Genomic DNA, 22,043 nt, shown 5'->3' on the forward strand with positions numbered 1-22,043 from the left:
AGGACTGGGCACCCTTCGTAGACAGGCGCAGGGGCAGGGGCAGGCTGCCTCCACCCTGGGGATGAGCCCGGGGCTGGGAGCGGGGAGCACAGTGTTGTTCGCCTAGGAGGGACTTAGAGCAGTTAGAGGCAGTGTTGTCCACTGCGGGAGGTGATGGCTGGAGCCCTGGAGTTGCTGTGTGGCCCTGACACCCAGCCTGGGGACCACGGGGCGAGCTGGCCTGAGCCCCCGCTTTGCCCTCCCTCACCCCGTGGCCCTGAAGTCAAGCAGCACAGGCCGGGGGTGCTAGGAGCATGTGTTTATTTAGGAGATGGATGAGCTCCGGCAGCAGGGCAGGGGAAGGGTCTCCGGCCTCTATGTCTCTTTGTGCTGGGCTGGTGGGGTGGGGGGCGGCACCCCATGCAGACGCCAAGGCACCTGAGAGAGAGACGGGGTGAACAGACAGCAGCGACAGTGCCGGCGGGGGACGAGGGGCAAAGGCAGGCCCGAGCCCCTCCAGCCCACCGCGCCCCGGCCTCCCAGCGGCACCCTGCCCAGCCATACTCACTGCCGGCTCAGTCATCAATGCACTGGTCTGGGGGCGGGGGGAGAGAAAGTCAGTGAGAAGGGGGGGTGAGGGGCGTGCCAGATTCCCCGGGACCCCTGCACACCCCTGGGCCACCCCGGGCCCGCTGGGTGTTCCCTTCAGGGATGGGGCCGCAGAGGGGCCGGGGGACACAGGACAGAGGCCTGCGGAAGGCTGCCCCCTGGCACCCCCTTTTCCCTGCAGGGCAGTTTCAGGCCCGGTCCGTCTCCCCAGCAGCCATTACCGATGGGGGTGGGGAAGACGATGCGGTCGTCGGGGAGGCCCAGAGATTTGGCGAAGCGGGTGAACCTCTCCCTCAGCTCAGGGCTCAGCTCCTTGGTTCTCCCTGTGGCCAAGGCGGCCGGCGAGTGGCCGGCGGACACTCCATGAGCGTTGGTGAGCAAGCGAGGCCTCAGACCCCGTGCCCGCGGGCCGCCCTGCCTCCCCTCCCGGCGAGGGCGTGGGGCGGGGACCCACCATAGAGGGTGGTCTTGAAGAACTGCTTGTTTCTGGAGCCCTTCCTGAAGAACACCATGGCGTACTGGCTGTAGTCAGTGGCCACCACGCGCACAAGGTAGTTCTTCACCCCGGGGTAACCTGCAGGTGCAGACGCCACGGTCAGCTCCAGGCTGGCTGGGAGGAAGGGGCTGTGGCCTTGCTCCCCAGCCCGGCAGCACCGGCTTCTCCCCCATGGGACAGTGCGGCCCCCGGGGACTCACTCTTGATGTTGCCCAGGTTATACTGGCCGGGCCGGGACGTGGGGACGAAAGTCCTGATCCAGTGATCACAGCGCTGGCCCCTGAGGGTGGAAGAGGTAGAGGGCGTTGAGAGGAGGGTCCAGGCTCCATCCTGCTGGGCTGGACGGGTGGGGCCGGGACTGCAGCTGGATTTGGGTGATCCCCGTCCAGCCCAACCAGGGACAGCCCACCTCCCCAGCCAGCTCAGCCGGGCCTGAGGCTCCGCCCTCCCCCCAGCCTATTCCCGGCTGTTCCTTCCTGGTCTGTCTGGCAGTCTTCCCCCTAGCAGCCTGCCTGCCTGCCCTGGGCTGTCTCCCTGCGCCCCATGCCCCTCCCCCAGTGTTTGTCTCTCCGTAACCTCTCCTGGGTGAGTTATGTCCAAGGCCCCAAGCACTCCCTAGCTCTTGGGCCAAGCTTGACCCCTCTGAGTCTGACCCCATGCTCAGCTCCCCAGACCTGGGTCCCTTGCTCCACCAAACGCTCCAGCCCCCATCCACCCAGCTGTCAGAAGCGCACTGCAGGCGTGGGTTGTCCCAGGCTCCGCTCCCTGAGCCTTAATGTGGGCTGCACCGCTGATAGCCCCCCCTCACCGTGACAGCCCAGCCGGGCCCCCATCCCCCAGGCTGCACCCCACCACTGTCCCCGCAGCTACGGGCAGTGGCCGTGCTCAGACCTACTCTCACACTTCCGGTGCTGGGCCCTGGGGACCCCGGCGGGTGGCTCGGCTCTGTCTGACCTGCTGTGCGCAGCCCAGGCCTCCTGGGACAGGCTGGTTCCTTCAAGGCCACCTCCTGGAAGCCCTCTGTGGAGGCTGTGGGTGGGGCCTCAGGCTGGATCCAGTGTCCCACCTCCCACTCCAGGCACCCTGCTGCCGCCAATGACCGTGTGTGTGTGTGTGTGTGCGCGCAGAAGTGACTGTGGACACGGATCTGATGAGTCAGAGACAGAAGGCAGAAGCGGGTGCGTTCAGGGCCGAGCTGCGAGTGCAGCGGCTTCCCCCAGCTCCGAGGCGTCGCCCGCCTGCCCGTCCCAGCCACCCGAGGGGCAGCTCTCACCTGAGTAAAGTGGAGGTGACGTTGAAGCTGCGATCGTCGTTCAGCTGGTAGGTGGTGCTGTACATCGGCTCCTGGCCTTCTTCCTTCCTCTGGACGGCATTGCCCGCCAGGCCCACGACGTACCACTTGCCCTGGAACTGCAGGGGGCTGCTGGCAGATGGAGCCCACCAATGGCCCCCGGAGCCCCACCTCCCGCTCTGTCCCCGCTGGCCTCTCTGGACAGCCCAGCCCGGAACCTGGAGCTCCTCTTTTGTTTTAGTTTGCACATTGATGGTCATACGACTTTATTTATTTATTTGTTTGTTTGACAGGCAGAGTGACATAGAGAGACAGAGGGAAACCTTCCACCTGCTGGTTCACTCCTCAGATGGCCACAATGGCCGGGGCTGGTCCATTCCAAAGCCAGGAGCCTGGAACTCAATCCAGGTCTCCTCCGTGGGAGGCAGGGGCCCAAGCACTTGATCCATCATCTGCTGCCTTCCCAGGTGCACAGGCGGGAGCTGGATCAGAATGGAGCAGCTGGGATTTGAACCAGTGCTCCAATACGAGATGCCACAATGCAAGCAGCGACTTAACTGCTTCACAACGTCCCTGGACTCCTCTCAACTGATGAGCAGGGCCCTGGGCTGGACCAGCAGTGATGAGGCCAGGGTCAGGGTCAGGAGCCCTGGGAGGAGGCCGCCCTGAGTCTGGCAGGGGTGGAGGTGACCTTGGGCAAGATGCTGGTGGGTTTTCCAAGCCTCCATTTTCCTCATCTGTGTACAGGAACTGACATGTTCCCACTTTGCACGGACAAAGGGGTTGTGGGAGAGCAAGTGTGGATCTGGGAAGGTCTGTCGAGGTGACCCTGAGGGTGAGGATGGGGGGGATGGGGCATGGCCGCCATCGGGGGACCCTAGGGCAAGGCAGGCTGAAGCCCATGTCGCCCACAGCTGCCTGTCCTCCCTGTAGCTGCCCCCAGGCCCCTTACCTGTTCGTCCTGGAAGTTCCGCTGCAGGGGAACCCTGCGCAGAGATGGGGCACGGATCAGGTCTGGGGTGGCGTCCTGGGCCTGGATGTGCAGGGCCCCCAGCAGGGTGAGGCCCAGCCACAGGAGACTGAGAGGCATGGTGCCAGGACAGCTGCAGGGCCTGATGTGTGGACGAGGAGGAGGCAGCGAGGGCGAGGCCAGCCTGTGCCCTATTTATGGGCCCACCTGGGCGCCGGCCCCCCTAAGGTGGGGTGAGCCATCCTTTACCAAATCCAGGAAGGTGAGGCAATTGCCAGCAACCCAGGCTGAAATTCTTGGCAAGATTTCTGCTCCCGGATCCCCTGTGGGGATTGTGCAAGAAAGAGAGGGGGAGGCTCCGTGGGGGGCATTGGAGGGACAGTCCCAGGACTCTGGCGGGGACGAGGGCTCCCTCTGGGCACCATGCGTGCCACTGCCCTTGGCCTGCTTGGCCCTGTCTATGGGCCAGTGGTCCCCGGTCCAGACGAGCTGTCATCTCTGACCTCCAGGGCCCCCTGCTCAGCCCAAGCCATGGGTACCGGGGTCTGCACGTGGTGAGGCCACTCCCGGACCTGCCCATCTTATAAAGGCCAAGGAAGCCCAGGCTCTGAGCCCAGATCCTGGCTCCAGGCCCCACTGGCAGGGGTGAAACCAGACATGCCTGCTTCCTGGGGACTTGGCCTGTCCTGTGGGTTCCAGGCTGGGCACACAGACCACAGGTATGCCAAAGCCTCCATCCCAGCTCACTGGGGAGCCCGGGTAGGGGCTGGTGTGGGTGGGCTCCACCCTGCTGCGCTGAACGCCAGCTGCTTTGGTCACAGGAAGCACAAGGACTTAACCGTTTGGTCCTTGAGAGGTCGCTGAGACCATCTCCCTGTCTAGCTGGAGCCGTAGGCTGTGGAGCCCAGTGGCCCAAGCCTGGTGATCCAGAACTTTCTGAGACAGCTGATCCTAGCCTCATCCTGGAGGGAAGCCATTTCCTCCCTGGGGGCCTGGCCAGCCTGCTTGGGAGGCAGTGACGGCTCCCGGGTCCTGTGCAGTGTTCGCCAGAAATGGCTCACCCACGAAGGGCCACACGGTCCCCGTGCCTGACCCGAGGCTGGACTGCGGGTCTGCTGGCCTCAGATGGGACTGGCATGGCGCTCACTGGCTCCGCACTCCTGCTGCTTGGGACCCCCAGCCTGGGCTCGGGGACGGTGGGCCCTGAGCTGGTGGTTGGGGTCTCAGTCCTGCCCTTCCTGGGTGATGGAAGCCGCAAGGGTGGGGTGGCCGATGTGGCCACCAGGGTGCCCACCCCACCTCTGCTGCTCTTGGACCTTAAAAAGTAGCCTGGGGCAGACTGGTCAATGCAGCCTGTGGAACAGAAGGGTGAGGGGTGCAGGTCCATGGTCTGAACCGAGCGGAAGGGCGTGGGGTGCTGGGGCTGTAGCATGAGAACCCCAGAGCCAGCTGCAGGTGATGGCCCAGCTGGGGCTCCTGGGCTGGCGAGCCCCTGCCCAGCCCCCACTGCCAGCAGAAAGCTGCTCGGCTGACCATGAGGCCTGGGTCAACCTAAGTAAGTAACGGAGAGGGCGTCTCCCAAAAGGACCGAGGTACCCGGGGCGCAGGTTGCAGAGGGAACAGTGGCTGCAGTCAGCCATGTGTGTCCCCCCGGGACGGTGAGGCAAGGGGAAATTTTGAAAGGTGAAATATGGAGGACACATACGCTGTTTTGAAACAACAATCCTTGGCCACAAGAACTAATAGCAGGGGCCGGCACTGTTGTGCAGTGGGGTAGAGCCCCTCGCCTGCAGCACCTGCATCCCATATGGGCGTCGGTTCGAGTCCCGGCTGCTCCACTTCCAATCCAGCTCTCTGCTGTGGCCTGGGAAAGCAGCAGAAATGGCCCAAGTGCTTGGGCTCCTGCACCCACGTGGGAGACCCGGAAGAGGCTCCAGGCTCCAGGCTCCAGGCTCCTGACAGACATTTGAGGGGTGAGCCAGCAGATGGAAGATCTCTCTGTCTCTCTCTCCCCTCCTCCTCTTTCTCTCTGTCAGTCGCCTTTCAAATAAATAAAAAATAAATCTCTAAAAGATGTTTTATTTATTTGAAAGGCATAGTGATAGAAGGAGAAAGAGATCTTGCACCATTGGTTCACCCCCCAAATGGCTGGAATGGTTGGGGCTGGGCCAGGCCAAAACCTGGAGCCAGGAACTCCATCCTGATCTCCCACATGGGTGCTAGGGCCCAAGGACTTGGGCCGTCTTCAGCTGCTTTCCCAGGTACATTAGCAGGGAGCTGGATCGGAAGTGGAGCAGCTGGGACTAGAACCTGCGCCCATATGGGATGGCAGTATGGCAGGGGGCGGCTTCACCCAGTACAGTGCCAGTTCCTCTGTCTCTGACATAAGGGTCCCTGCATCTCTGCGCTGGCTCAGGCCGTCTCAGACCCACTGGCCCAGTCCCTGTCTCTCTGTCCCCCTCTCTGTCTTGACACCTGGTGATGGGATGGTCATCTGGCTGCCTCTTGCCTTCTCTCCTGGGCCAGCCCTGGAGGTTGGGATGGGGTGAAGGTGTTGAGACCCGCTGTGCGATCCGAGCCTCCGATGTGCCGTATCCCAAGCCATATCCATGGGGGCCCAAGGACAGTCACTGTCAAGGCCGGGGAAAAAGCCAGGCTTGGTTGGGGCCAATCCCAGCCTACGAGAGCCCGGCACTGGGCTGGCTGGGGCTGGAGGCAGAGGACTCACTGGGGCTTCCTACACCTCTCTGCCCTGGGCAGGGCAGGTCTCAGAGGACGGGCTGGGGATCAGCAAGGTGCAGCCCTCCCCGCCTCAGAGCTCAGCAGGGCCGTGGGGAGGGGTCAGCTCACCACCACCACCGCCCCTGCCACTGCCTCCTGCAGCCCTGGTCTAGCACTGGGAGAGCTCAGACCTGGACTGGCTCCAAGGGCTCCAGGGTGGACAGGACCCCAAAGCCCCTGTGTCTCCCCTACCACTTCCCACAGGGGCCTGTTTCCTGGGTCCAGATCCCTGGCTACGGAGAAGGGACTCAAGGGTTCACACTGTCCGGGCTGGGGCCGGTCCTTGGGCCCTGGGCTCCCAGGATGCTCTGCACAGTGCATGGTGTCATGTGTGACACGCTGGGCACCTGCCTGTCCTCCTTTATCCCACGCTGGCTCCTGCAGAACTCCTTCCCGCAGCCTCCCACTCTTTGTCTCTGGGAGCTCAGGCCGCCGTGGGAGCCTTCAACAAGTCACCGGCAGCTTTGGGGCCACGCCCCTCTGGGTCTCCTGAATCCCACTCTGGGTCTGCCGAGCGACAGCGCGCGCTTAAGAAACAGCCCATGCCGCGGGGTTTGCTGTGGCGCGAGCAGGAGGACCCGGCCCTGTCCCCGGCAGGCAGCTCTCCCCAGGGGACATGCAGTGGCCTGGCCCTGACCTCCCCCACCTGTGAAGCTGGTGAGATGTTCTCTGACAGTTGCATCTCAGGAATCCAGTCTGACCGGACCCCCGGTCTGGCTTCCAGAAGCGGCCTAGCAGGGCTCAGCCTGCGTGAGCCGGCCTAGCAGGGCCGCTGCTGACCAGGACAGCACTTCCAAGAGGGAAATGCCCCTTATGAAAAACTGTGGCCTTCGAACTTTTTCTGCACCAAAATAAACTTATCTTTTAAAAACGTATTCATTTGAAAGGCAGAGAGAGAGAGAGTGATCTGCCCTCCACTGGTTCACTCCCCAAATGCCCGCAACATCTGGGACTAGGCCAGGCCAAAGCCAGGGGCCAGGACCTCCAGCCAGGTCTCCCGCCTGGGTGGCTCGCATCCTTTGCTGGCTCCAAAGGTGGACGTTAGCAGGAAGCTGGAATCCGGAGCAGAGTCAGCGACTTGAACCCAGGCCCTCCCCTCTGGGCTGAGGGCCCCCAGTCGGCATCTTCGCCACTGTGCTGAACACCCACACCGCACCGGCTCTTCTAGTTCCATTTCCCCATACACTTCTTGAAGCACCCTTGTATTTGAAGGGCTGACCCGTAGGTACTGGGCAGGCTTCCCAGAGCCAGGGGCTGAGCTTGGAGGAGACTAGGGGCAAGCCGGGCAAGGAGCCCCAGGGGCCCAGCCCTGGTCCCCGTGAGGCCAGGCCCGCCTGCAGGGCCTCTTGCAGGTCCTAGACCCTGACAGGTCCCATCTCCCATGGCCTCCCTTGTCTGCCTCTGAGCGGGCTGAGCCTAGGCCGCGGTGCCGCTCGCCCCGCAGGCTCCCTCATCCCAAGCCTCGTGAGGTCGTTTAATGCACCTTAGCCAGCATCGTTTCCAGAACTGCGGGAACACCCCCACCTGGCCAACTGGAGTCCACTTTGCCATCATCAGGATTCCCCAAGGAGCACATCGCCGACCAAGCAGAGCCCAGGAGCCCTGCGGGCCACCCAGGGGCCGGCCCAGAGCTGAATGCCCGCCCCTCAGCCCCAACCTCTATCTGTAAGACCCCTTACCCCAGCCCCTCGTATAGCCTGGGAATGTGTTGATATATTTATTTGAAAAGCAGAATTACAGAGACAGAGACAGAGAGAGAGAGAGCGAGCAAGAGAGAGAGGAAGAGTGAGCTTCCATTTGCTGGTTCACTCGCAAAAAAAAAAAAAATATGGCTGCAACAGCCGGGGCTGGGATCTAGGAACTCCATCCAGGTCCCCCATGTGGATGGCAGCGGCCCAAATGCTTGGGCCATCTTCCACTGCCTTCCCAGGTGCCTTAGCAGGGATTGGATGTGGCGCACCCAGGACCTGAACCCATGCCCATGTGGGTCGTGGCTTAACCCGTTGCACCACCATGCGGCCCAAGCCCGGGAATTGGGCAATGGCCGCTCCTCTTTGCTTTCACCACTCCGGGTCAGTGATTGGCTGGCTGCGGGGACCCAGGCTTTGGAGACCCTGCAACATCCGCAGGTCCGGGCTGGACTCACCCCCAAGCCCCCAGGAGTCGCCTGGTTGACTCTCCTGTTTCCGGAAGCATCTTTCAACCCCCAGGTCCCATCTCTTAGCCAGGGCTCCCAGGGGACCTCCTGGCCCGGCCTGTGGGGAACTCTGGAAGGCTGCCCCCCTCTGCCGCCGCCGCCACGACACCCATGGGAGGCCTCGGGGTCTGGCCTGCAGGGGGTCAGGCCCCCTGCTGAGATCCGAGCCCAGGACCACCTGCTGGTTCTGGCCCTCAGGTGCCTGGCCCAAGTACGGCCCTTCCGTGGACACTCCTGCCTTGCACTCAGGAGCCTGGACTCCCACACAGGTGAGAGGGCGGACCATGGCCATGACTCCGAGCAGGCTGGGGTGGGGGTTGGCTCCTGGGCTTCTGTGGCACGGGGCCTCTGCCTGGCACGGCCCTGGCACCAGACAGGGCCTCTGCACCTCCCAGCTCTGCACCCATCCTGCCTCTGCTGAAGCCCTTGGCCCCCCAGGAGGCCGGGAGAGGGGCGTGTCCCCATGCCCCTGCTCCCCAGGTGGCTGGCTGGGGCGTCTGCTGGCCACCATGGGAGGTGGCTACTGTGGGAGGACAAGGCCAGCTGCCTCGCCTCTGTGCCCCGAGAGTCCAGCCCTGGCCTCAGGCCTAAGGACATCTCAGGGGCGACCCTGGCAGGAAAGAGGGGTCACAGGCAGGTCCAGCGCCAAGCAGAGGACCTTTTATAAGGAGCAGGGCCTGAACTGGGCTGGGGAGGAGGGGGCGGGGGAGTGAGGGGCGGGAGGGAGCAGAGCAGAAGACGCTGGGAATAGGCAGCCACGGAGACCTTGGCCTTGGCCTGGCCATTGCCCGCTGTCGCCCAATCTACAGGGGCCAGGTCAGGGGGAAGGGTGAGTCCCTGGGACCTTGGGGTGGGGGAGGTCAACTCCCACCTGCTTCCCAGGGCTCTGAGCATCCCCCGGGGGTGGGGCCTCTGCTTTGGCGCCAAGGCGGGGAGGCGGAGGGTGCAGGTGCAGGGCTGGCAGCACCTTTTGCAATCTGGACAGGCCGAGAGTTTCCCAAATCATCAGATTTTCACAACAAATTACCACACTTGTTGGTTTAAAACAACACCATGTGAAGGTCGGATGTCTGAAATCGGAAACTCGCTGGGCCCACACCAGGGTGCGGCCAGCGCCCCTGCCCCTCTGCCAGCTCCCTGGGCATCTTGGCTCACCCGCCAGACTCCCCTCTGTGCCTCCAGCTCCCCCTACCGCCTCATAGCCGGCCGTGTGGGGTGCGCTCAGGGCCGTCTCCCCACCCCCCGATGCGGGGTGCAGGAAGGAGAGCAGCGGACCGGGGAGGAAAAAGGGGTTCCAGCCAAGATCTGGCTCCGGCTGAAAACACGGGCGCCTGCGGAAAAGGCGTGGAGACCAAGAGCGGACCCTGTGCCTGCGCCCGTCTGGGTCCGCGCTGCTTCCGAGAGGCTTCCGCACCTGTCAGTCTTCACTTGGGGGCGGGACTTCAGGTCCGTGGTGGAGACCCCCTGTCCCATCGCCCAGCCTGGGTCGATTCCCAGCTCCGGCTCCTGACCCCAGCTTCCTGCCAGCGTGGACCCCGGGAGGCAGCCGTGATGGCGCGCGTGCTTGGGTTCCTGCCACCCACGCAGGGGGCCCTGAGTGGGTTCCCAGCGCCTGGCTTTGGCCCGGCCTAACCTCTGTTGTGGGCACGTGGGGTGGTGCACCAGCAGGTTGCGGCTCCTCCTCTCTGCCTCTCAGATAAAAACTAAAACAAACCAAAGCTGACCGCACAAAACTTTAACAGGAGGCTTTTAATAAAAGGAAAGGATAAAATAGGAATATAAAAGCTAAAATCGGAGTCCTGGAGAAGACAAATAACACAGATAAGAAACGCGAGGGGCAGGCATTGTAGCCGTGCCCTACTGGAGGTGCCTGTGTCCTCTTACAAGGCCAGCTCTGCCCTTCTGCTCCCGCCTCCCCCAGGGGAATTAGCGCCTGGGAAAGCAGCAGGTGATGGCCCGGGTGCTGCGCTCCTGCCTGGCTGGCGCAGGTGTTTTGAGAGTGAGTCGGTGCACAGATGATCACAGAAGATCGCTCTCTCTGTGTGTCACTCCCTCTCTCTGTCTTTCAAGTAAATAAATCGATCTTAAAAAAAAAAAAAAAAAGGCAGAGAATGTTCTCAAGACAAAAAGATACAAGGCCCAAAAAAAGCAATAGCAGGAACAAAAAAGGAACTTAACACTGGGTTCTGCGGGCATGCAAATGAGGAGAGAAGGCTGCAGGCCAGGCCACGGGGAATTCCCAGCAAATCCAAGCCCCAGGGTGGACTCACTGGGAGCGGAGGCCTGAGGCCTGTGGGGAGAACGCCGGCAGTGCGACGTGCCTTAACCGATCCAGTGTGTGTTCCGGATCCGTCTTGGACTCGCAGGACTGTGACGTTGGTAGAGTTCCCCCATAGCCCGAGCACGGACCGGTCTCGAGTGCCCGCAGCCCACACAGTTTTTTTTTTTTTTTTTACAGGCAGAGTGGACAATGAGAGAGAGAGACAGAGAGAAAGGTCTTCCTTTTTGCCGTTGGTTCACCCTCCAATGGCCGCTGCAGCCAGCGCACTGCGCCGATCAGAAGCCAGGAGCCAGGTGCTTCTCCTGGTCTCCCATGGGGTGCAGGGCCCAAGCACTTGGGCCATCCTCCACTGCACTCCCAGGCCACAGCAGAGAGCTGGCCTGGAAGAGGAGCAACTGGGACAGAATCCGGCTCCCCGACCGGGACTAGAACCTGGTGTGCCGGCGCCGCTAGGCGGAGGATTAGCCAAGTGAGCCATGGCGCCGGCCGCCCACACAGTTCTGATTTCCTGAGCTTTGCCCCCTCTCCGCCCCAGGGTGCCCCCACCCCACGTACGCCACGTCCCGCTGTCATGCTGCTCTCTGCGTCCACACGGCCGCTTCCCACGCTCCCCTTGGCTTTGACGACCTCGCGCGCGGGGGGGGGGGGGGGGCTTTTCTGCACAGTCCTAGTGTGTTCCCCACGATACGTGGGGTTACGGGTTTGAGGCAGGAAGACGCACCCCTGCATCCAGGAGGCATGGCTTCCTCTGCTGGTGCTGGCCTGGACCCCCTGGCCAGCACCGGGGCGTGGGGCGTTTGGCTCCACCTCGGGGGAGCTGTTCGGACTGGCTATTTGCCACCTTACGCTGGATTCCAATTTTGGTGCAGGACTTCGGGAGCTCCGGACATCCCAGCGCCACGGTGGTTTTTGATGAATTTGGCCCAATTTCAACATAAATGCCCACACAGCCACCCCCACAATCAAGGCAGTGAACATATCCAAAAGATCCCTCCTGTTCCGCCACGCAGCCCTCAGCACCCCGGGCGCCTGCGGCCCTGTTTTCTGACAACCGATCAGCTCGCACTGCCAGCACACACGGAAACAGACCCCCACACTGTGCCCAGGGCATCCGGTGGGTGCCCTCGACCGTGGCCGGTACAGAACTCTGCAGCCAGGGGCACTTCCAGGACACGGGATTAAAAGATGAGTTTCTCGGCCGGCGCCGCGGCTCACTAGGCTAATCCTCCGCCTTGCGGCGCCAGCACACCGGGTTCTAGTCCCAGTTGGGGCATCGGATTCTGTCCCGGTTGCCCCTCTTCCAGGCCAGCTCTCTGCCGTGGCCAGGGAGTGCAGTGGAGGATGGCCCAAGTGCTTGGGCCCTGCACCCCATGGGAGACCAGGAGAAGCACCTGGCTCCTGCCATTGGATCAGCGCGGTGCGCAGGCCGCAGCGCGCCATCCGCGGCAGCCATTGGAGGGTGAACCAACGGCAAAAAGGAAGATCTTTCTCTCTGTCTCTCTCTCACTGTCCACTCTGCCCTGTCAAAAAAAAAAAAAAAAAGATGAGTTTCTCTAGTGCAACAATGTTTGACGTTATGCATCATTTTTTCATATTACAATTTGCTGTGAACTTTAAAAAAAATGTTTTTTGAGAGGCAGGAAGAGACAGAGAGAGAGGGAGCTGCCATCCACTGGTTCACTCCCCCAAATTTCAGCCCAGGGCCCCACAGCTGCTCCTCAGCGCTGAGGGCCCCTGGGCTGTGCCCAGTGCTGGCCACAGATGGGAGGTCAGTGGCTGGAAACGGTTAAGGAGGCCGTGCAGGGGCCAAGGGCAATGAGGCAGCATGAACACGGCACACCGCGCCCTAGCCAGAACTGGTGGAGAACTTGGCCAGGTATTTCGGCGGCGGGGCTGGCCATCGGACTCCTTCCCAGATACGGCAAAGCTGCGGCGGTCCCAGCCTCCCTGGCCGCCGGCCTCGCCCACTCGCGTTCTCATCTGATGCTAATCCAGCTAAATGCAGCAGAAACCAGGCCTTCCATGTCACAGCCAAGGACACGGAGGTTCTGGAAGGTTCTTGGGGCTCACGGCTGAGGATTCGCCTGCCCCGCAAAAGTAGCCGGGCAGGCAGAGCCACTCGGCCACCGGCCAGCCCCTCCCGCCAAGCCTGGCCGCCAGAGTTCCACCCGCGTCCCAAGGGGCCTCGATCTACCCAGGGGCTGACACACGTCACAGGAGGAAACCACAAAGGGCGAACGTCCCCGGAGCTGCCTCAGTTTCCCCATCTGTAAACGGGGCCGGCCACCCACAGTTCACGAATACGGCGGTGTCGGGGTCCAGGGCCCCGCTCGCGGGTGCTCGCCCTGCATCTCCGAGCCGGGGCGCAGCCACAGGGGGGCTCCCCGACTCCTTCCGAGCCCCCACCCCGGCTCCGGGAAAAGCCAAAGTCGCTGCAGCAGCTCCCCCCGGGTCAGCTGCTTCCGTCCTCGCCTTCCGCACGCGCCTCCCCGGGGACGTCCAGGCCCCGGCTGGGCCCCGACACTGCGGGCTCGCGCGCGGCGGCGGCCAGGCCGAAGGCTAGCGCGGCGGACGGAGCCCGCGGCGAGCGGAGCCCAGCGGAAGCCCCGAGCCCCGCCCCCTCCAGTGACCACGCCCCAGCCCCGCCTCAAGTCTCCTCCCACTCTGGGAGCCCCGCCCCCGGCCTTCCCGGGGCTGCCCGCGGAGAAGCCTGAGCTACAGAGGCTCGGGCGCGCGGCTAGGCGGGCGAGTCCGGCAGAGAGCGAGGCAGCTTGGGACCCCTACTCTACCCCATCCTGCCCCTGGAGGCCTGAGTGTGGACAAACCGACCCTTCCGTACGGGCGAAGTCTGAGACACCCGGTTTGCAAGGCCCCCTTTGGGCCTTGGGAAAATTTTGTGGTTCGAGTCACAGTTCGAAGCGTAAAGCCGTGCGGGAGGGCAGAAGGCAAGGATCGCTCCCAGCGGCCGCTCTGTCCTGGACACTCGGCAGGCTTCAGCTTCTTTCGAGTGGGCGCATGCAGCAAAAATGCCCAACTCCGCTTGACAGACGTCCACCCCGCTAGGCGAAGTGGCCGAGCGCGGCCACCGTTCGGGAATGCCCAGCGCTAAGCCAGGCCCTCGCCGAGACCCACACCGTTAGCCTTCTGCAGACATTCCCCCGGGAGCTTCCGCGGCTCCAACGGGTGTTTGAATCCCGGGCGCCGAAGCTCTTCCAGTCCCGAGGGGCCTGCTCGTCCCTACTCGGCGTCACCGTCACCCCGGGCAACCTCCGCGGCGCCCGAGACGGCTCCTTTAAGGACGCCGGCGCGCCAGCCCCTTGGTTTCTCGCGCCCGCCCGAGCCGCCGGCGGAGCGAACATGGCCCTGGCGGCGGCGCGCGCGGCCCGGGCGCTGTGGCCCGGCCGGGGCCCCCCGGCCTGGCGGCTGCACGGCCGCCCGTGGCCACCGCTCCTCGCGGAGGGCCGGGCCGGCTTCGCGGGGGCTTCAGGGCCAGCTGCCGCCGCTCGCAAGAAGAGCTCGCGGCTGCTGGGGGCGGCGGCGCTGGCCCTGGGGGGCGCCCTGGGGCTGTACCACACGGTGCGGTGGCGACTGCGCGCCGGGGACCTCCGCGCCGAGAGCTCGGCCGCGCAGGTGAGGCCGGACGGTGGGGGGGGGGGGCGCTGCGGCGCTCGGGGCTCCCGGGAGCCGCCGCCCCCACCGCCTGCCCGCGGGTGACCTTGGGTGATGCCCGTGACCCGGCTGCATGGGCCACGTGTCCCAGGCCAGCCTCTGCCCCCGTCCGCAGCCCTGGCCGTCACCCCCGGGGCCCAGACTGCCCTCCCCTAGGAGGTTGGAGGGAGACCCCACTCTGGCCAGTGCTGGCCTGGGGGCTCTGCCCCTCGCCCAGAGGTCCCGGAGTCGGGGGCGGGGCGGCGGCCCCCTGGGCGGTCAGGGCCGGAGACGGAGGAGCAGCGCCCACCCAGCGTGGGGCCGAGACCTCCGCAAAGGCCGCGTTTCCCGCGGTGCGCGCCCGGAGCCCCTCCCCGGCCCGCGGGGTCCTCTCACCTGCAGGGCGGGGTGGGCGGGGGCCTGGGCGCAGAGCCCTCAGCCCCCCGCCCCCCTCCCGCCCCCAGCTCTCCCTGTCCGGCCGGCTGCAGCTCACCCTGTACCAGTACAAGACCTGCCCCTTCTGCAGCAAAGTCCGGGCCTTCCTGGACTTCCACGCGCTGCCCTACCGGGTGGTCGAGGTGAACCCCGTGCGCAAGGCAGAGATCAAGTTCTCCTCCTACAGGAAGGTGCCCATCCTGGTGGTGCAGGAGGGCGAGAGCTCGGTGAGCCTGGGGGCCCCATCCCGGCCCGCCTCCCCCACCCCCCATCCCGGCCCGCCTCCCCCACCCACACCCCCACACCCCCCATCCCGGCCCCGCCTCCCCCACCCCATCCCGGCCCCGCCTCCCCCACCCCCCATCCCGCCCTGCCTCCCCCAGCCCTGCCTCCCCCACCCACACCCCCCCATCCCGCCCCGCCTCCCCCCCCCCACACCCCCACATCCCGGCCCCGCCTCCCCCCCCCACACCCCCGGCCCCGCCTCCCCCACCCGCACCCCCACACCCCCGGCCCCGCCTCCCCCACCCACACCCCCACACCCCCGGCCCGCCTCCCCCACCCACACCCCCACACCCCGGCCCCGCCTCCCCCACCCACACCCCCCACACCCCGGCCCCGCCTCCCCCACCCACACCCCCCACACCCCAGCCCCGCCTCCCCCACCCACACCCCGGCCCCGCCTCCCCCACCCACACCCCCGGCCCCGCCTCCCCCACCCACACCCCCACACCCCCGGCCCGCCTCCCCCACCCACACCCCCACACCCCGGCCCCGCCTCCCCCACCCGCACCCCCACACCCCCAGCCCCGCCTCCCCCACCCACACCCCCACACCCCCGGCCCGCCTCCCCCACCCACACCCCCGGCCCCGCCTCCCCCACCCACACCCCCACACCCCCACACCCCCGGCCCCGCCTCCCCCACCCGCACCCCCACACCCCGGCCCCGCCTCCCCCACCCACACCCCCACACTCCCGGCCCCACCTCCCCCACCCGCACCCCCCAACCCCTACCCCTGCCCCCCTCCCCACCCACACCTTGCTCCTCCCTGAGTCAGGCCCTGCTCCGTAGGGCTGCAGGCGCCCTGTGATCCCTCTCTGGTATACAGGAGGCGCTCAATAAGTGTAGACTCCCTGCCTTCTCGGCCATTACCGAACACCCCAGAGCTTAATGTGGGTTCTGCAATGAGGGGTTCGGGTTGGAGGGTGACGTGGGGCTCTGGGCTGGCTTAGCCGTGGGCAGGGAGCAGGCACTGCAGACGGGAAGCGCCCGCCTGGGGACTGGGCAGCTGGTGTGTGGCTTCCGGAGCCCGCCCTGCCCCTCTGCACGAACCCAGCGGGTGATGAGGCCAGGGCCTGGGTGCAGGGGACCACCCCACGCCTGCCCCCCGCATTAGCACCCTGGGCGGCCCTGCCCCGGACAGGAGCGCTCAGCGGGCTGGGTTCCGGGGCGGCAGCTGTTGGGGGGCCCCAGCGGCCCCGCCGCCGGCCCCTCTGAGCCCGGCCTCTTCTCCCAGCAACAGCTCAACGACTCCTCTGTGATCATCAGTGCCCTCCAGACCTACCTGGTGTCGGGGTAAGGCCCCTGCCTCGTGCCCGCGGGGTGGGGTGGGCTCCGCGCCTGCCCCCATCCGGGGTGACGCGGGCTCTGTCCCCAAGGCAGCCGCTCCAGGAGATCGTCACCTACTACCCGCCCATGAAGGCGCTGAACGCCCAGGGCAAGGAGGTGACCGAGTTCTGCAACAAGTACTGGCTCATGCTGGACGAGGAGGAAGCCCGGCGCATGTACGGGGCCAAGGAGGCCAGGACGTGAGTGGGCCGGCCGGGCAGGGCCTCCCAGGCGCCCTGGGCAGCAGGGCCCCGCCCCAGCCACCGCTGTCCCCTGCCCGCCCGCAGGGAGGAGATGAAGTGGCGGCAGTGGGCGGACGACTGGCTGGTGCACCTCATCTCCCCCAACGTGTACCGCACGCCCCGCCGAGGCCCTGGCCTCCTTCGACTACATCGTCCGCGAGGGCAAGTTCGGGGCCGTGGAGGGCGCCATGGCCAAGTACGTGGGAGCAGCCGCCATGTACCTCATCAGCAAGCGTCTCAAGAGCAGGTGAGCGGCTGCGCGTGCGGGGTGGGGTGGGGGTGGGGGGTGCCCTGCCCACCACCCTCGCTGACACCCCCTCCCCCCCAGGCACCACCTGCAGGACGACGTGCGCGAGGACCTCTACGCCGCCGCCGACAAGTGGGTGGCAGCCGTGGGCAGGGAGCGGCCCTTCATGGGGGGCCAGCAGCCAAACCTCGCCGACCTGGTGAGCGCGGTGGGGGCTCGCAGACGCCCCAGTCGTCCCCCACCCCCCGCTTGCTGGGGAAACGTGCCCTTGGGAGCAGCTTAAGGCGGCAGCTCTGTCTTGTTTCACGTGCGCGGTTCAGGGCAAGGCTGGCTGCAGGCCAGTGGAGGGCGCAGGCTCTGCCGGGGTCGTCCTCCCTGGCAGGCCTGGGTCTGGCGCACCACGTGTCCAGCCGGCGGGAGGCCTGGATGGACGGCCTTGTCCCCGGCCCAGTGGGGTGCCTGGGTGTTGGGGTCTCCTCCCTAAATCTCAGGACCCGCTGGGGTGCGAAGGCGGGCGGTGGCCCCCATGGGGGCACCCCTGCAGACTCCGCCCCCCGGGTCCTGGGCGCACTCCTGACCCCAGCTTCCTGCTGGTGCACCCCCCGGGGGGGGCAGTGGGACCCCCGCCACTGGCTCTCGCAGCCATGTCGGGGGTGACGCAGAGGGTGGGAACTCTCTCTGCTTCTCAAATATTTAAAAAGGAAGGAAGGAAGAAGGGAGGAGTGGGTGCAAGGCGCCCCCTGGTGAGAGTGGCTGAGAGCTGCAGGGGAGGGGCAGGTGGCCACGGTGACAGCCTTGCCGCCCCTCCCTCGCCCCCCCCCCCCCCGCAGGCGGTGTACGGCGTGCTGCGGGTGATGGAGGGGCTGGAGGCCTTCGACGACCTCATGCGGCACACACGCATCGGGCCCTGGTACCTGCGGGTGGAGCGGGCCATCGCCGACGCCCCCCACGCGTGCTGACCCGGGGGGCCCTGGGGATGCTGCCCCAGCCCTCTCTCTCGGACACGGAATGGTTCTGCGGGGGGCCCTGGGCTGCGAGGGGCACGGCCCCGGCTCAGGTTCTGTTCCCACACCCCCCCACCTCCAGTCTCAGGGGTCCTGACTCCCCCACCCGGGCCTCTCCTGGGCTCTCAGCAGCCGCACCCCCTGGTGGGGACCGGACCAGGGGCGGGGTGCACCCTGGGGAGGGCCCGGCCAGCTCCTCTGGCGCCCGGGCCATTTGCAATAAAGACACGGTTTGCTTGCTGCTCTGCCTGTGGCGCTCTGTGGGGCCAGGCGAGGGGAGGCCAGCCTGGGGAGGCTGCGTCTGGGACCAGGACAGGCTGGGAGGGCTCGCCCCGCGCGGGGCCGTGGGACTCCGGGCTCGGACGCCCCTCTCCCAGCCCGTGTCCTCGTTTGTCAGATGGGCGCCTCGCAGAGCTGACGGGTTCAGCATGAGGTGTGCCGCAGGGTGCCAGGGTCGGGGCCACTCAGGCGCCTGCCCTGCAGACGGGGGACCGAGCCCGCCGTGTCCTGGCCCCTGTGGGAGTGGGTGGCTGCCCTGGGCGTCACCCCGGCTGGGGTCGTAGGAGGAGCACCCCCTGTGGTTTGTCCTGCCTGGCAACCAGGCCCAGCTGCCTTCTTGCTGCCCCGGGGGCCCCGGGCCTGCCCCTTCCCTTCCGCCCAGTGCTCCCTGCTCCGAGGTCCCCGCCCCCAGCCAGGCGCCCCCAGCGGGGCTGCAGGGCCCGGAGAGAAGCCAGGCAGACGCCGCATCACTCGGGCATCACTCGCTGGCCTCAGCAGCCACGGAGCCCACTCCTGGGGCCAGCGGGGGTCAGGGACCCCAGAGCCGCTGCTGTGTCCTTGGTGCCTGGAGTGTCCAGGGGCCTTTGCTCCCAGGACCCAGGCTGGCTGTGGACCCCAGAGACAGGCCTCCCCCATCCCCGCTTCCCCCCATCCCCGCCTCACTTTCCCTCCACTGCCCAGACAGGCTTTCCCTGCCCCTGGCCCACCTTGTGTGGGCCATGCCTCAGTTTCCTCCCCTGTCTCTGTCCCCGTTCCCGAGAGGCCAACTCTGACGTGCCCGGCTTGTTCTGGCCATGACCCTGTGGCCAGAGGAACCCTGCCCCCCTGCTCCTGCTCAGCCCAGGGGCCCCTGCTCTCTCCTGGGAGGCCCCAGGTGCCGGCTGGACCTCAGCTCCTGGTGTCCACCCTCCTCGGCTTCACAGACAGGGCGATCATGGCCAGCAGGGGCCAAACACCCAGCTGGGGCTGTCTCCCCACACTGCTGTGGGCGTCCTGTCCACTGCCCACCCCCGTAAATCCAAGGACTGCGCTGGCTGGACCTCTTCCTTCTGAGCCTGGGCCGGAGAATGAATGTAGTGCGCCACCTGGGCCCCATTTCTTCCCGCCCAAAACAGGAGACACCTGCCTCAGTTTCCCCAAGTGTTTCCCAGTCAGGCCGCTAGTTCTCCCACAACCACCAGAGGGCGCCAGAGACCGCGAAGCCTTGTAGGTGACGTCAACACAGCCTGATGCTGCCACCTTGTGACCAGTTTTCAGATTGACTGCAGTCTTCGTTAGGGGACCCTTGGGGTAGAAGGGACAGGAGAGGCACAAAAAAATGCCGCTCAGAGACCCCGCCTCCGTCACACTCCGGTCGGCGCATGCGCCCCATGGTCTTGATGGTGGCGGAGGCCCGAGTTCAGGACCCTGCTACTGCCCACAGGGCACACAGGGTACACAGGGCACACAGGGTAGGTGAACTCAGGGACAGGAGAGTGTTTCGCACGGTGGTGCACAGTCCCCGTGTGTAGGATCTGCCTTCTGTTCCCAGAACACTGGCCCGGGGCCAGCGCTGTGGCGTAGCAGGTAAAGCCGCTGCCTGCAGTGTCGGCATCCCATATGAGTGCCAGTTCGAGTCCCGGCTGCTCCACCTGTGACCCAGCTCCCTGGTGTGGTCTGGGAAAGCAGTGGAGGATGGGCCAAGTGTTTGGGACCCTGCACCTGCATGGGGGTCCTGGAGGAAGCTCCTGGCTTCTGGCTTTGGATCAGCCCAGCTCCGGCTGTTGCGGCCATCTGGGGAGTGAACCAGCAGAAGGAAGGTCTCTCTCTCTCTCTCTCTCTGCCTCTGCCTCTCAAATTAATAAATAAATCTTTAAAAAGAAAAAAAGAAAGGAAGCTCAGAGGTTCTAAAAAAAAAAAAAGGCCCTACCCTGCCTTCCAGGAAGCAGAGGGGAGGGGAAAGGGAATCCTGAAGGTGAGGGCCAGGCCCCTCCTCCCTGGGGAGGGACTCGAACCACGTGGGATGCTGGCACTGCAGGCAGCGGCTTAGCCTACTACGCCACAGTGCCAGCACCAATTAATTTCTTTTTAAATTTTTTTGATTATGTAAATAATAAATACTTGTCTATAAATAAAAATTGTAGATAAACAAAACACTGATACAGGGGCTGGTGTTGTGACATAGCGTAGGTTAGGCCTGCACCAGTTCAAGTCCCAGCCACTCCACTTCCAGTCCAGCTCCCTGCTAATGCTCCTGGGAAGGCAGTGGAACACGGAACAGGTCCTTGGGCCCTGCACCCGCATGGGAGACCAGGAGAAGCACCTGGCTCTTGGCTTTGACATGCCAGCTGTAGTGGCCACTTGGGGGGTGAACCAACAGAAGGAAGACCTTTCTCTCTGTCTGTCTCTCTCACTGTCCACTCTGCCTGTCAAAAAAAAGAAAAAAAGAAAAAGAAAGAATTCCAACCCTAGTGGGGCTGCCTGGCCGAGAACATTTCCAGGCCGTTGCATTTCTGATAATCGCAGCTTCCACGGGACACTGAGTCCCGTGTTATGGCCGCTCCCTAATCTACCTTAACCACGTGGGGTGGGGAGGGTTTGATGGGCAGAGTGTGTGATGGGGAACAGTGTGCATGGTGGGGGACGGAGCGGTGGCCCCGATACACCCAGGCCCGAGGCCCTGGGCGCGTGACCATCACCCCGGTGGCAGTGTTGTTCACAGGAAGGTGGTCTGGGTGGGCCCTCGGTGCACCTGCAGGTGTGCCTCCCTGAGGGTGGGGGTGGGGTGTGGGGGAAGAGGCACTGTGACAGCCAGCGCAGGGTCTGGGGACGCGGCCGCCCGAGGATGGGTGACCCAGGGGCTGGACGCAACCCTTCCAACACTGCCACTGAGGCTAAGGAGGGAGCTCAGTGTGGTCGGGGAGGAGTGGGGGCTCGGGGCACGGTGCGGGGGTAGGGGGACTGGGTGCAGCCACTGCGGGTGGCACCAGCTCCCCGCCGTGGGGCGGCCTGTGCCCCAGGTCACACAGCAAACCACTGGGAAGCCAGGAGCCCCGGGAACTGGGATGGGCCTCGGTTTACCCACCTGCACGATGGGCAGCTGTCTCCAGCCTCTGCCTGCCCTGCCCTACAGCTGCCCGTTCGGGGCCCTGCACCCTCCCTGGCCTCCAGGACCTGCCACGCTGGACTGCTCCTGGCTCGTGGGCCCCTGCGGGCAGGGAACAAAGTCCCTGGAGTGCTGGGACCAGCACAGAGCTGCTCCTCCCCCACCCTTCTACCTCTGAGCCGCTGACCGGAGAAAACCGGATCACAGCAGCTGTGGCCGCCGCATGGCCACTTGACATTCACCCTTGGTCTAAACCTGGGCAGGCCCCCTCTCCTCGGAGCTGTAGGGAGAGGGACTGTGCCCGCCGGGCTGGGGAGGAGACAAGACAGGAGCCAGGCCTGCCCGCCACTCCTGGGCCCAGGTGCCCCCCGCCAGAGGCGAGGCCAGGATGCCTGTCTTTTGGGCACATGTAACCCTGGTGAGGGTGCCACGGGTGGGCTGGGGCGTGGTTCCCGAGCAGCCCCTGGGGAGCCCACCCCTGTGCGCATGCACGCAGCAGCCCACCCAGGGTCCCCCACCTACATTCCAGGCCTCGTCACCCACAGTGGGCTGAGCTTCGAGGCAGGTCGCTTCCCTTCCTGGAGCCCTGGTTTCCCCATTTGTAAAACGGGCACACCCGCGATCTCTCCCTGTTCAGGAGCCGGGCTGGGTCAGGCCAAAGCCAGGAGCCTGGAGCTTCCTCTGTCTCCCACGTGGGTGCAGGGGCCCAGGTGCCGTGCTGTCGTCACGGCTGCCTCACAGGGTGCGCGTTACCAGGGCTGGGACCGGGCGCTGAAATGTCTGTGCAGGCGTCACTCACGGCGGCTTCACCGCGGCGCCCCACGGCCACTTTTTTTTTAGTTCAGGTATAATTTTCTCCCCCTTTTTTAAAATTTCATTTTATTTGAAA

At 65.2% G+C, this 22,043-nt stretch overlaps 2 protein-coding genes across 2 annotated transcripts; one reads left to right on the plus strand and one right to left on the minus strand.

Annotated features, from left to right (window-relative positions):
• Positions 1 to 260: 260 nt before the first annotated feature.
• On the minus strand, positions 261 to 3,603 carry LCN2 (lipocalin 2). The gene is made up of 7 exons (XM_062206889.1): positions 3,328 to 3,603; positions 2,358 to 2,494; positions 1,285 to 1,364; positions 1,043 to 1,162; positions 810 to 911; positions 548 to 574; positions 261 to 417 (listed from the first exon to the last, which is right to left on the minus strand). Exons 1-6 carry the CDS (start codon positions 3,463 to 3,465, stop codon positions 555 to 557), a joined length of 597 nt encoding a protein of 198 aa, XP_062062873.1. The 5' UTR covers positions 3,466 to 3,603; the 3' UTR covers positions 261 to 417; positions 548 to 554.
• An 11,225-nt stretch (positions 3,604 to 14,828) lies between these two features.
• On the plus strand, positions 14,829 to 17,844 carry PTGES2 (prostaglandin E synthase 2). The gene is given in 7 exon segments (XM_062207475.1): positions 14,829 to 14,914; positions 16,212 to 16,264; positions 16,348 to 16,497; positions 16,585 to 16,657; positions 16,659 to 16,786; positions 16,868 to 16,985; positions 17,617 to 17,844. Coding segments are annotated over 5 exon segments (561 nt in total). The 5' UTR covers positions 14,829 to 14,914; positions 16,212 to 16,264; positions 16,348 to 16,384; the 3' UTR covers positions 17,746 to 17,844.
• Positions 17,845 to 22,043: the final 4,199 nt, after the last annotated feature.

Source organism: Lepus europaeus, chromosome 12 (assembly GCF_033115175.1).
Source record: "Lepus europaeus isolate LE1 chromosome 12, mLepTim1.pri, whole genome shotgun sequence".
NCBI lineage: Eukaryota > Metazoa > Chordata > Mammalia > Lagomorpha > Leporidae > Lepus > Lepus europaeus.